This window comes from Ptiloglossa arizonensis, chromosome 12 (assembly GCF_051014685.1).
Source record: "Ptiloglossa arizonensis isolate GNS036 chromosome 12, iyPtiAriz1_principal, whole genome shotgun sequence".
In the NCBI taxonomy this organism is placed as follows: domain Eukaryota; kingdom Metazoa; phylum Arthropoda; class Insecta; order Hymenoptera; family Colletidae; genus Ptiloglossa; species Ptiloglossa arizonensis.
In genome coordinates this window covers 12,431,897-12,444,881 of record NC_135059.1, presented here as the reverse complement: position 1 = coordinate 12,444,881, position 12,985 = coordinate 12,431,897, and the positions used below count along the sequence as shown (strand labels likewise).

The 12,985-nt window shown below is 26.8% G+C and overlaps 2 protein-coding genes across 14 annotated transcripts; both read right to left on the bottom strand.

Annotated features, from left to right (window-relative positions):
* Window positions 1-705: 705 nt before the first annotated feature.
* On the bottom strand, window positions 706-5,272 carry Eif4a (eukaryotic translation initiation factor 4A). Of its 2 annotated transcripts, XR_012993714.1 has the most exons (8): window positions 5,120-5,272; window positions 4,096-4,213; window positions 3,763-3,910; window positions 3,577-3,686; window positions 3,224-3,499; window positions 2,386-2,837; window positions 2,048-2,246; window positions 706-942 (listed from the first exon to the last, which is right to left on the bottom strand). XR_012993714.1 is itself a non-coding variant. In XM_076323925.1 (7 exons), the coding sequence occupies exons 1-7, from the start codon at window positions 5,140-5,142 to the stop codon at window positions 2,102-2,104; spliced, it is 1,272 nt and encodes a 423-aa protein (XP_076180040.1). In that variant the 5' UTR covers window positions 5,143-5,272; the 3' UTR covers window positions 2,020-2,101. The 2 variants fall into 2 exon arrangements, 1 of the variants encoding a protein (XP_076180040.1); XM_076323925.1 differs by lacking the exon at window positions 706-942 and having other exon boundaries at window positions 2,020-2,246.
* Window positions 5,273-5,973: 701 nt separating this feature from the next.
* Window positions 5,974-12,524, bottom strand: LOC143153082 (uncharacterized). 12 transcript variants are annotated; one of them, XM_076323890.1, is made up of 8 exons: window positions 12,293-12,524; window positions 12,148-12,233; window positions 11,532-11,730; window positions 9,861-9,962; window positions 9,655-9,760; window positions 7,983-8,162; window positions 7,601-7,782; window positions 5,974-7,498 (listed from the first exon to the last, which is right to left on the bottom strand). In XM_076323890.1, exons 6-8 carry the CDS (start codon window positions 8,154-8,156, stop codon window positions 6,298-6,300), a joined length of 1,557 nt encoding a protein of 518 aa, XP_076180005.1. In that variant the 5' UTR covers window positions 8,157-8,162; window positions 9,655-9,760; window positions 9,861-9,962; window positions 11,532-11,730; window positions 12,148-12,233; window positions 12,293-12,524; the 3' UTR covers window positions 5,974-6,297. The 12 variants fall into 12 exon arrangements, with proteins under 12 accessions (XP_076180005.1, XP_076180007.1, XP_076180004.1 ...); XM_076323892.1 differs by having other exon boundaries at window positions 9,878-9,962; XM_076323889.1 differs by having other exon boundaries at window positions 9,655-9,962.
* Between the last annotated feature and the right edge of the window lie 461 nt (window positions 12,525-12,985).

The following is a 12,985-nucleotide window of genomic DNA, read 5'->3' as shown; positions in this document are numbered from 1 at the left end:
ACGATTAAATTAAAAATATTAAAAGCAATAGGAATAAGCAATATAAATTAAAATTCATGTACAAACACATGTTCATTCTAACTATTTAAATACATGGCAGAGGCATTTCAATCTCATTTAATAGTTTTTCTAAATGATTAATTAATTTTATGTTGCTTTATTACTAATATTATTGCACTTCGTTATCATATTCAAAATTTGGTTACATATTTTTTCAGCATATCTTCAATTAACAAATGAACTTCACGTTTCAAAGTACAAGTACATTAATGTATAATGCTGCAATGAATACGTGTAAATAATACATTCGTTATCTAGACTGTACGATTTCGATTTGATCACAAGTATTATTTTAGAATGAATAAATACAGTAACCTCACGATTCACCAATTAAAAAATCATTTGAAATATTTACAAAATTTAATACTGAACAGTTTTCGGAAATTCGAGCAGTTTCTAAGTGAGTGTATGGAAAGTTTTTAATTATAATAAAATTTTGGAAATGGAAAGTTATTTTTTTAAACTTGCAAGAAATTACTCCAACTTTCGAAAACTACACTAACACTTGAACATGCTAAGGAGTCATTAGTTACCATTTCTAATACATTTTTATGAAGATACAATATAAAAGTTCTCACAATGTACGAAACATTAAAATTTTATTCTCAACATAACACACAAATACACAACTAATGCGGTAAAAAGTATTTTTATAAATTTTTTTATTAACAAGATATAAAAGGATTATGCGAAATATTCTATAATTGTGAAGAATAAATTATGCAAGCATATAAATAATAAATTGATATTTATATTGTTAATAACCCATAATGGGAAAGAAATCAGAAACGTAAACGATTTACAAAACTTCTATATTGAATCACGAAATTTGGTCTTTATTTCCAAAAATATCTCCCTCATTTCTGGACCGCTCAAAATTGCCTGTAAATACAAATAAAAAACTGTGAGAACTTCTTCAATAATGTATACTGTTCGTAGAGCTTGTTTCCGAAACGATCTAGTAATAACAATTTACTGTATTAGTTTATATACTGTTCTTTGGTTTGTTCTTTCAGTGTTATTATGAAATTTTATAATAATATGTATTTGATATTGAGCATAATAATGAATGTAATAACAAAAACCACAATTAAAAGGTCAAACACTTTATTTCTTAATGAAGGTATGTACTTGGGATTTGGGATATACAAAAATTCATATCATCTAAGTTTGAATGTACATCTCCTTCGGCAACGCTTGTGATTAAAGTACCCCTTCCAATACCCAACTAAACCTCTGCTTAGACAAACACGTTGCAATCGCGGTGGTAGAAGCGTTGAAGAAGGGCCAGGAAACATGGAATAAATCATCCAGTTGGAGAAGGCGCGTAGTAAAGGTGAAATAAGATGATTCAAGATAAAAGACTTGAAGCTCATAATAAAATTTCGACAAGTGGGGTAAAATGGTGGGTGCATCTAGGCAATATAAAATCTCTGATTGGAGATAGCAAGAGGTAACGAACCGTACTGGCCGAAATGCCTTGCTTCGCACTTTTTTCTTTATCGCCTTGCGCTAGTAACAATCACAGTGATTGTATTATTAATGTAATATTAATGCTACTAATCCGTACCAAAAATTGCAGCAATTTCGGTATTTATAGTTATAGTAATAGGGTTATCAGCCTATATTGATAATAGTTATATAGTAGAAATAGTAGCAGGAAAAGGAGTAGTAATAAATATAGAATGAGAAAAAAGCGTAAGAGTATACACCAGTAACGGTAATAACAATAAGAGTAATAGTGGTAGAAATAGCAGTATAGTAGTATCCGTGATGATAATTGTAATAATTATAATGTAATAGTACTAATTTTTCTAGTGTAGCAAATAACTATTCCTGTAATCTATTGTTATAAAATGAAATTGAGATGCGAACGTTGGAATATTTTGGTAAATCGCGTTTACATAAGCGATTATAGTTCACCAACTCACTCTATATATACTCACACACCATGAGAGATCAGCTGAGAGCTCCGTACTTCACTTACTTTTATTTCGTTTCTTTTTTTTTAATTATAATGAATTATAGCCAATAGTCAGATTTAGATTAAATCTGCAACATTCAGTGGCATTTCATCAATGTGAGTGTTATAGAATTGTTCAATATCCTTCAGGGTCCGTTTGTCGTCTTCTGTTACGAAGTTAATAGCCACTCCTTTACGACCGAAACGACCACCTCGCCCAATTCTATAACATAATTCATAGCACAAATGTAGTTGTTAAACAATGCACATGTTCAAACAATTTTGCATAATTTACAAGATGTTATAATATACAGGACATCCTTTTCAATATATATTAAAATGCAAATGATAAATATATTTACCTATGAATGTAATTTTCACGATTGGAAGGTAAATCGTAATTGATGACAAGTGAAACCTGTTGAACGTCAATACCACGTGCTAAAAGATCAGTAGTTATCAGGACACGAGATGATCCAGTTCTAAATTGCCTCATGATAAGGTCTCGTTCTTTTTGTTCCATGTCTCCATGCATAGCTGAGACTGTAAAGTCACGATTGCGCATACTATCCGTTAACCAATCTACTTTGCGCCGTGTATTGCAGAAAATAACTGCCTGTGTAATACTCAATGTATCGTATAAGTCACAAAGAGTTTCAAACTTCCAATCTTCACGTTCAACATAGACAAAGAACTGTTTAATACCCTCCAACGTGAGTTCTTCTTTTTTAACCAAAATACGAATTGGATTTCGCATGAAGCATTTAGACACGTCCAAAACATCTGATGGCATAGTAGCAGATAATAATATAACCTGAAAAGTAAAAATTTATTACATTATACTGTTATATTTTTATTATACATATATTCCACTTTTCTACAATAGAGAAGAATCATACTACAATAGTAATTTCTTTGATTCTTTTGTTATTCGAGAGTTTGTGTCCATTTAATTTTATGGCGTTATTGTTATAAATCATACAATTATAAAAATAATAGTTATTTTGATAACTTTTCGTGTATTTCATATTTCAACACTGGTATCATATTAAATTTAAAAATTTATTGATTTTATGTTCTAATCTTGTACAATTTGTATGTTTATCCAAAAGGAATACATTCTAATGATTAAATAAATTATCTATTAAAGAACAAGTTTTACTACTAAATGTCAAAAATGTAATTACAAATTCTACATACCTGCACTTCAAGAGGTAATAATTTGAATACGTCGTGAATCTGATCCTTAAAACCACGAGAGAGCATCTCATCTGCTTCATCCAATACAAAGAGTTTGATACTACTGGCTCTTAATGCTCGCCGACTAATCATATCATAAACTCTACCAGGTGTACCAACTACTATATGAACACCTTGATCCAACTTTCGCATATCTTCACGTACATTGGTACCACCAATGCACGCATGACACTCTGCATGCATAAAATCTCCCAAAGCAATAACAACTTTTTGGATCTAAAAATTTAAGAGTTTGAATGAAATTTCATTTGCTTGATAAATATGCAGACCACTATCATAAATGAGTTAGTTACTTGTTGAGCAAGCTCACGAGTTGGGGCTAGGATTAAGGCTTGGCATTCCTTGAGGCTGGTATCAATTTGTTGTAAAATAGAGATGGAGAATGTAGCAGTCTTGCCAGTTCCTATTAAACATTATATGAATTGAAAATTAAATTTCCAATTCTTACAATAAGAATGCACATAGTTCAATTATTATACCTGATTGTGCCTGTGCAATTACGTCATGTCCTCTTATACATGGAAGAATGGCACGTTGTTGAATTGCGGATGGTTTCTCAAAGCCATATGCATAAATACCACGTAATAGCTCTTCCTTCAAATCCATTTCATCAAAGTTATCGATGACCTAATTAATGTATGAAGAATTCATCAAAATCAATGTTACACGAATATAAAATTAAGATTTAATATAATTTGATCGTTGATGTGACAAACAGTAACAATTATTTTAAAGAAATTATAAGCCATCTACATTTTGTTACCAAAGTTTTTATTTTGCTTTATTAAGTCACAGAATGTGAAGAAACTTACAACATCCCAATTAGATTCGATGATCCCATCCGGATCCATGCCAGAAGGGCCATCGTATGATGTTTGTTCACTTTCACTAGGACCATTTTTGGAATCTCCTTGCCATTGATCATCATTTCTGAAATGCAAATAAAGTAAAATAATAACATTTTTCAACATTCTATAATATTTTAAATCAAAGCAAATAATTTACAATTTATTGATCGTATATTACTTTCATGATAAAAATACATATATTTTAATCTTTATTACTTATTTATGTGTTGTATATCTACTGTGTAGTAACAATTTTATACTAAATAATTTTCACTTTAAATTTTAACAATCTTAAAAGATGAAATTTAACATCATATTTAAATTTAACTAATTTTCGTTAAAAAAATTAATGATTTCTTATGCTTATAACAGTTTGATACATCGGAGGAACCGTTAAATAAATATGATAATGAATTTATCGATGACTTGATACATGCGTTGACAGTGACTCACGCGAAAGCATGTCTGAACAGGTAAGGCGCGTTGTAATTAAAAAGAAAGATCTAGTATTGATAATTTCGTATGATATTTCAAGCGCTAAATATTTTCTTCCGTTTCTTTTATTAAATTTCTATAAGAATTCATTTTTTATTACGTAATTTCAAATGTAAAATAAAACGTGTTTGCAAGTAGAGTAACATGCTGTTTTTTTTTATCAAGATTACAATACATTTAGTCTTAATGTTTAATACATAAATAATTCTAAGAACTTTACAGCATAACAACACAAAGATTATAAAAATTGATAGCAGTGGAGGATTGATTTTAATTTTGCGAACAATGTGACAAAAACGAATGCACGCCATGTTGTCAGTCTCATGTCCATGCATTCGTCGATTGCGGTACTATTTTTTAAGGATATATCATTAACTATTGACATCTAACTCTATACAGCGCAAGATTTACAAAAACACAACATAAATGAAGAATTTGCAAAATGTAGGAAAGCAAACATCTTTGGTGATTACGTGTGAAAAACCGAACTTACCTTCGCTCAGACGTATGCGACATGTTCCACTCACGGTAGGTCGACGGAAAGGACGAGTTCCTATTGCGTCACAAGGAATATTCTTATAAGTGCCGCACAATGGCGCTGCGAACGGTCTTCAAAATTTCAGTAACCTTTCCAAGTAATTGAACTCGTCAGATGTATTCAAAACAGTAGTCAAAGACTTCAAGATATAAACTTTTACAAGTATGTGTTAACTTTTTCGTAATTCATTGAGTTTCATAGTATTTCCCTTTAAAAATGGTTATTGCGCATAAGGGAAGTGCGTCAATTTCCCATAATCCTTTGCGACTTTTTAGTGGGGGTGTGAGGTAAATGCAAACATCGTCAAGTACTTAAATACGTTTACTTTGCTTTAATTCTTCTAAATAAATCTATAAGTTTTTGTTTTTATTAATTATGTTTATACATTTTTAATTTATTTTTTTATTATTATATTGTGTAAGTCTGTTAAATTCTGTACTGAAATACATTTGAAGTATTATTTGTTGATTTAAACATATTTACTTTATGTTCTGTAATAAATATAAATGATGTAGTTTTATAAATAACATGTCATCTTTTAGAGAATTATAAATTTAGTATTTTTTATATTAATTCGTACAAAATAGAACTTGAATGTTATCATAATGGAGTATTTATTTTACATTATGCTTGATCAAATTTAACTTGATTAATAACATTTTTTATATTTTTTAATTCATTTTTTATATATCCTAACATTAAATTATCAATTTAGTAGTTGGTAATATATAACTAACATAAGTGAATAAAACATAGATAAATAAGTACACATACATGGGAAGAAAAAAGGCAATAAAAGGTAGAAAAAATAGATTTTAGTATTATATTATAAAATACGAAATATACAATTCATATAGTTTTGAATAATATTATGATACTCTGAAAATATAATAAATGTAATAATTAATATAAGAAATATAACGAATATTTTATTTCTCTCATTCTATATACATAAATATGATTTTATATATAATCACATAATTCTTTCTATTGACTGTGGAATGTAGTAAGAATAATTGATACGCGCGCGCGCGCGCGCACGCGTGCGCCACTCATGCATACATAAATTTGCATGTTCAACATACACAGTATGTGACAAATATAATTGTATTTATAACATTGTAAAATGAGAATTACATAAAAGCACAAGTAAGAATACACAATAATACTGCAATAGGAAAAAATATGTATACTTCCATGCGTGGATGACAGATTGATAGGAGTAAACTATCATCTATTTTGTATTCAATACCATCCTTACTTGGTATTTCAACAATTACTCTATTAGAAGATAGTAAATTTACTGAAAAAGAACATTTTGTTTGATTTGTGCAAGATTTTGTTACATTCTCATATTGTAAAATAGGTTTATAAATATCAAATATTGCATGAATATCATTTGATACAATGTCATTATCACTGTAAAAAATGTAATAATAATAACCATTTTCTATAATATTCTGAATTGTTTGCATATGTTTTCCATTAAGTAAGTAAGTGACATTAATACAATGTTCAGAAGGTGCAAATTCCTGAGCCATTAGAATTGAACCACCATAACATCTAACTAAGTCATTTTCAAAGCTAGATGTAGAAGAATCATCATCAGTATTTGTCATATTTATAACTGCATTTCCACCATGTTTAATACCTTGATCAAGAAGAAATGGTGGCTTGACAAGTTCCTGACTTCTTCTTACTTTTTTGTTCAACATTTTATTATTCATTTTTATTTCTTTATTAATATTATCCTCACCAGCTTTTTGTAAATTGAATTTTTCTTGTGACTCTTGTATGACCCAATCATCTACTTCTTTTGTATCTTTTTTTATATAAAGTTGATTTTCAATAAATTTTTGTTTCTTTTTCTTTTCTTGCGGTATAATATTTTTTCTTTTTACATCTATTAATTTTTTGTACTGATTTTTTTTGGTATGTCTCAGTTTTTTTGTATGATGTACAATTTTTCCTTGTAGTACTTGTTTATTTTGTTTAATATATGTGTTTGCATTCTGAATTAATTCTTCTTTATTAATTTCCTTGTTTTTTACATGTGTATGAAAATCCAATATATTATTTACATTAGGATTTCTTGCAGTAACATTCCATAACAATTTACCTTTCACATTACTTAATACGCTATTGTTAACTTGGATAATGTTTTTTTCAAAATCACCTTCTTCATTATTTGATTTAAGTATCACTTTAACTTGTTGCTTTGCCTCTGGTAAAAATATATTTTCTACAATTTGTTCATTGTTTTTGTGTTCCAACATACCACATGTTCGTAAATTATGTTCTCCTTTTACAAGCAGTATAGAAGCACCTTGAAATCTATACAAATACTCATTATATATAAAGGCAATTTATTTTGTAAGAAGTAGGAATAGTATATAATATTAAGTATTAGTATCTACTAGAAATTTAAGTATATACCTTGAACAAACAGAAAGTGCTATACTTGCTCCTTTTAAAAGATAAAACCCCCAGTATTCTAATGTGTCATCTGGTAGAATCATACTTTTTTTAAGACGTATATGTTTTCTATATGAAGTTATTTTTGGTTTTTGTGACATTTGAAATGCATTAAAGGTTGTATTCATTTGTAAAGTATGTTCCTGTATAAATGATAATAATATTAATTTATAATACAAAATCTTATATACACAATTTTTTAAACTTTAATACTATTGCTTCATCTAAAACAAAAAGAGTATTCCATTTATATCAAATATAATATTTAATTATGCATCAAATATAATATTTAGTGTACACTATTAAGTATACACAAAGATTTATTTATATAAAGAATACTTACTGAACAAAATATTGTAGAAACTCCTTCAGTAATTTCCAAAACATCAGATTCAGTTACAGTGTACGCTACATTTGCATAGAAATTATGACGTAAATATAAAGGTGTTAGAAGAAGTATTATTGGTAAAATTGTTGTTAATGTACAAAAAACTAATATTCTTTTAATACCTCGCATTTTTACCTAAAATCAATAAATATGATTCTTCATTATTCGATTTCAGTTTGAGTTCTTGAATTTACATTAACTACTTATTCAACATATATTATAGTGCATGACAAAATTTAATTCCAATAAGCAAAATATATCCACAAGAAATAACAAACATGTTCAAATGTAAAACATAATAATAATAGATACATAAATAATAAAAAATTAAACATATATTATTAGTATAATAGGCTTTTTAATCACTCTTTATTCTACTGTCTGCATCAATTTGTATAGATGTAGAAAATAAAATTAATAGAAATGGTGGTAAAATACTCTGATGAATATAATTAAAATAATTGAAAATATTTTCTAAAACTGAAACTAATTTTCACTCTCGAAAAAGTACTAAAGTATTGCTGTAAATTACGAAACTAATAATACCTCGATTTATAGCATATTAATTTTTACTTTCAAAAATAAATTTAAATTAAATGTCATGATAGTTATATTTTTTATTTTATATTGTTTTATATTATGTAATAAAATAACTAGGTACCATTAAGTAATTGAATCTGTAATTTAAAAAAAAGGACAATTTCTAGTTAAACATTATTATATGTTTAAGAAATTGATATATCGATAAAAATTATTATTAACCATATCCCATATAAAATTTGATATCGTTTTATTATAAAAATAATACATGTACGTATATAAAAGAGGTTAGAAGTTTTGTAATGATAAAAGATGAAAACTTAAATACGGATGTATGTACATATGTATGTAACTTAATAAAAACTAACATTTGATTCTCATTTGTCTATTATTTTGATGTTAGATATTATTCTGATACTCATTGCGCATGCGTTCTCATTTAAAACGCGCGATACTTGTTGACATTTGACATACAAAATATACAAAAAAGATAAAAAAATAAATGTATTAAATATAACATAATATTAATAAGTGATAAAAACGACATTTGATATATGCATAGAAAATATGATTAAGTCGAACAAATATAATATATTTCTAATATTAAAAATTTAAATTTACATTTACTTAAAAAATAAACATAAAGAACATATAATGTAATTTTTGTATTTCTTAATAATTTAGAAAATTTATATAAATAAAGATGTTATTACAATAATTGTAAACTTTGAAGAAATCAGTATTACATTAATATTCTTAACTAATGTATTGGATTCACATAAAACAATAAAATCTTTTTAGAAAAAGCAGAAATTGTGTAGTAAAACTTTATTTTTAAAAAACAGCTCGATTAATTAGTTGAGTATATACACATTTGATAAATACTCAAATTAATGGAGAAACAAATATATATTATTAAAACATTATAAAAACAAAAGTACTATTGTATTGAAAATTATATTTGTAACCAATGATATTCATATTTCAGTTAGATGTATTTAAAACCTTTTCACATCAGGATTACAAACTATTCAAATAGTTAAAAAGTTCTTTTCAATAACAAACAAAAAATGTGCTTTTCTTGTACCTCAAGTTAAACATTTTTCTCATTGATTATTTTCCTGAGAATACTGTTGATTAAACTTGCAGGTAAGCCTCCATTAATCCTTGGTTACATATGGATCATTTTCTGTCTGTATATGCAAAATATTATTGAATTATTAAAGCGTGAGAAACAATAATTTTCTAAATAACATCTTGTAGAAAAAAGATAATCAATGAGTAGAACTTTACTGAATTGGGATTTGAACCTGAGTTTTTCATTTGCCAAGTAACTGTTTTAACCAAGCTATTGAGACCATTAACGATTCCTTCTCTTCTAACCCACAATAGTTGCTGCTTACAAATTAAAATGTATCAATTAAGATATAAATAATAACACAATATAATTTGTATTTGTGTATAAATGATATTCTATATTTAAAAAAAAAAAAGTGAATTGAAGACAGAGCATAATTTTGCATTACAAAATTCATATATTTCTGAAATTTCATAAAAGAAATAGTAAATAAATGACTAAAATATAAGCAGAATATAAAAAATAATTATAAAAGGATCTTTCAATCCTAACTATCTATAAAGATGAATGTGGCAATAAATGTTCACTTAATTGAACATTTTTTGCATCTAAACATTAATTTCATGTACGTATTTTATACCTAAAACATAGAATGAAACATTTTTTAAAACAGAATAGCCACTGTTATTTAAAAGAAGATTGTTTCTTAAATGACCATACAATTTCAATCATAATTTATTGCTATAAGATCATTTTATGCCAAATCAGACATGTTTTAGAGTCAAATTTTGGACTTTATGTGTTAATCTCAGTTTATGTTCATTCTGTCAATTATAAAGTTTCACCTGTTTTAAACAGTAGGGTGTCTAAAGAGGACAAATAGAATTACATTCTACATTTTTTTCAATTTTTTCAATTTTTTAAATCTTCTATTTAAAAAACTGAGTAGATAATATCTCTTTAAAATAGTGGAAAAAAGATACTTGAACTTTTGTTTCAACTGAAGTATCTTTTATTTGGTAGTCTTTTAAAGTAGAACATTTGCATCATATAGTCTTCTCTTTGTTATATCATATCTTGAACACTTTGTGTACATATAGCAGGAAAGAGGTGAAAACCTTAATATTAACCTTAATAACTTTAATATAAAGAAAAATTAAAACTTAAGTTATTGTTTTACAAATTACATCCATTTTTAATTTTGTTTTCCACTAATATTATCCATTGTAATAATTTTTATTGTACATTATATAGTATGTCCAATGCATATATATTTATTCTTTTGACAATTAAAAATAACATTGAAAAGTATTATTTATTCAAAAACTTAATCCTTATTTTGTGAAAGCAAACATAGTTAGTGTACTTACATTCTTTTATGAGATTTCATAATCATCTTATTTTTAAACAAGAACATATATTTTAGTTACTGCTTAATACCTTACATAATATTATGATAACAATCTTTGTTAAGTCTGGTTAAACAATTAGTATTAAGTTCAGTTACAAAGTTTTAACATGGAATGTATTTATATAAGTTTGACCTACTACTTTTTGGATACTATTTCTAATATATCTACAATTTTTGTGCAACTAATTCTATTCAATAATTCATGAACTATTTATATGACAATTAATCAATTAATATTACAATATAAAACTATTAGTTACTAAATTCAAAAAATTGAGAAATTCTTTTAGTAATTAACTTCATCAGGAGTTTGACAATGAACCGATCAATACTTGTAATGTTGGCAAAACATTGAAACACTTCTAAAATAATATGACTTATACGTATCTTTAAAACTCATACAAACTACGCATGGTGCCAAATATATTGGTTAGTAGGAAATACTTGCCCATCGGTAAGTAATGTCAAATTTTACCTTTCTATTAGATAGGCAAGTAAGTTTCGGCTTATAAAAGTTTGGTCTAACTTCAGACAGTCTTCTTACTGTCAATCAAACTTATTTGACTATTTCTCTTTCACTTTTACATTTAGTTTTCATTTTTACTCGATCTGATTGATTCAACAACACATGCTTTCCGATAGATCGTTCCATATTGTTCGCGGCATCATTTTACCTATTGATGAAAATAGAGATTTTTCATTATATTTTAACAAGAGTATTGCCAATAGATGGCGAAGTTCTTCCAATGAAAATGAGTCTGAATACGACCTCTCTCGGACTATTATTAATTATGCTTAATACTACTCCTTACTATTATTAATTATGTTCAATACTACTCCTTTTCATGAGATCATATTTAGAATATACATTGGTAATAGAATATCAATCTGGACGAATACAGGACTAATTTTTTTTAAATTGTCTGCCCAGAGATGAACCCCGGTCCTAACGAGTACAACACTGATCTCTTGTCACTACGCTAAACCATTATATGGTAATTATTCTGAACAGAATTAAATTTAAGCATTGATAAATCTTCAATTGCAAATATCTAAAAAATTATTGAATAATAGCTCATATAATCATATACCTTCAACAACAAAGGAGTAAAATCTACCATCCTACAACATTTGAACTAAATCGGTGACTCCAAGGCTTTGCACTTTCCTTGTAAGACTGTAAAATATGAGTAAATCACAAATCATATAAAGGGGCGAGTTTTCTATTTTTATTACCTTTACTAACTTTAGTTTAATTGAATATAGTTCTCAGAATCATCGTACTCAAACAATGAGGTCGCTTCAAAACCACTGATTATGTACAAGATCTGATTTTAGATTGTGTGATACCAACACGTGTAAGATGAAACGTTTATTCGTTCAGTGGTACCATCTTGGATTTATGAAAATCTGTAACGACGAACTCAAAATTCCCTAGAATTTCGTAGATTCCTTTTAAAAAATCTGTAAATCTACAGTGGTCTGTTATAGAATTTTAATATTAAATTAATAATAATTTATATAATTTCATACGTACGACAACTGTAAATAGTAGTTTTTAATCTTGTAATTTATACTTAAATTAAATTTGAAAATCAATGCAAATATACGGATTGTATAAATTACAAAGTTACAATTCTATATAGATCTTTGTAAATCTATGGATTTTGTTTTTTCAGTATAAATTACAGAGTTAAAAACTACTATTCACAGTTATCATACATATAAAATTATAGAAATTATTATATTTTAATTTTAATCAGATAGCCTATAATGAAGCATTCCAATTATCGATGCGTACAACCTAAACTAAGATTGAAAATTCGTTTTTGGCTTAGATCCATAGATTTGTAAGTGAGATAAAAATCCGTATTGATAGCAACACGAATTACAGGAATATATTAGAATTAAAAATTTCAACGCAGGGAC

Coding starts and splice junctions, on each gene's coding strand:
- Eif4a (XM_076323925.1), bottom strand. CDS start 5,142: ATGTCGCATACGTCTGAGCGAAG. Junction 3,911..4,095: donor TCGAATCTAATTGGGATGTT/GTAAGTTTCTTC, acceptor TACATTAATTAG/GTCATCGATAACTTTGATGA. Junction 2,247..2,385: donor CGTGAAAATTACATTCATAG/GTAAATATATTT, acceptor ATTATGTTATAG/AATTGGGCGAGGTGGTCGTT.
- LOC143153082 (XM_076323886.1), bottom strand. Junction 7,783..7,982: donor TTTCTACAATATTTTGTTCA/GTAAGTATTCTT, acceptor TCATTTATACAG/GAACATACTTTACAAATGAA. Junction 7,499..7,600: donor GCACTTTCTGTTTGTTCAAG/GTATATACTTAA, acceptor GTATTTGTATAG/ATTTCAAGGTGCTTCTATAC.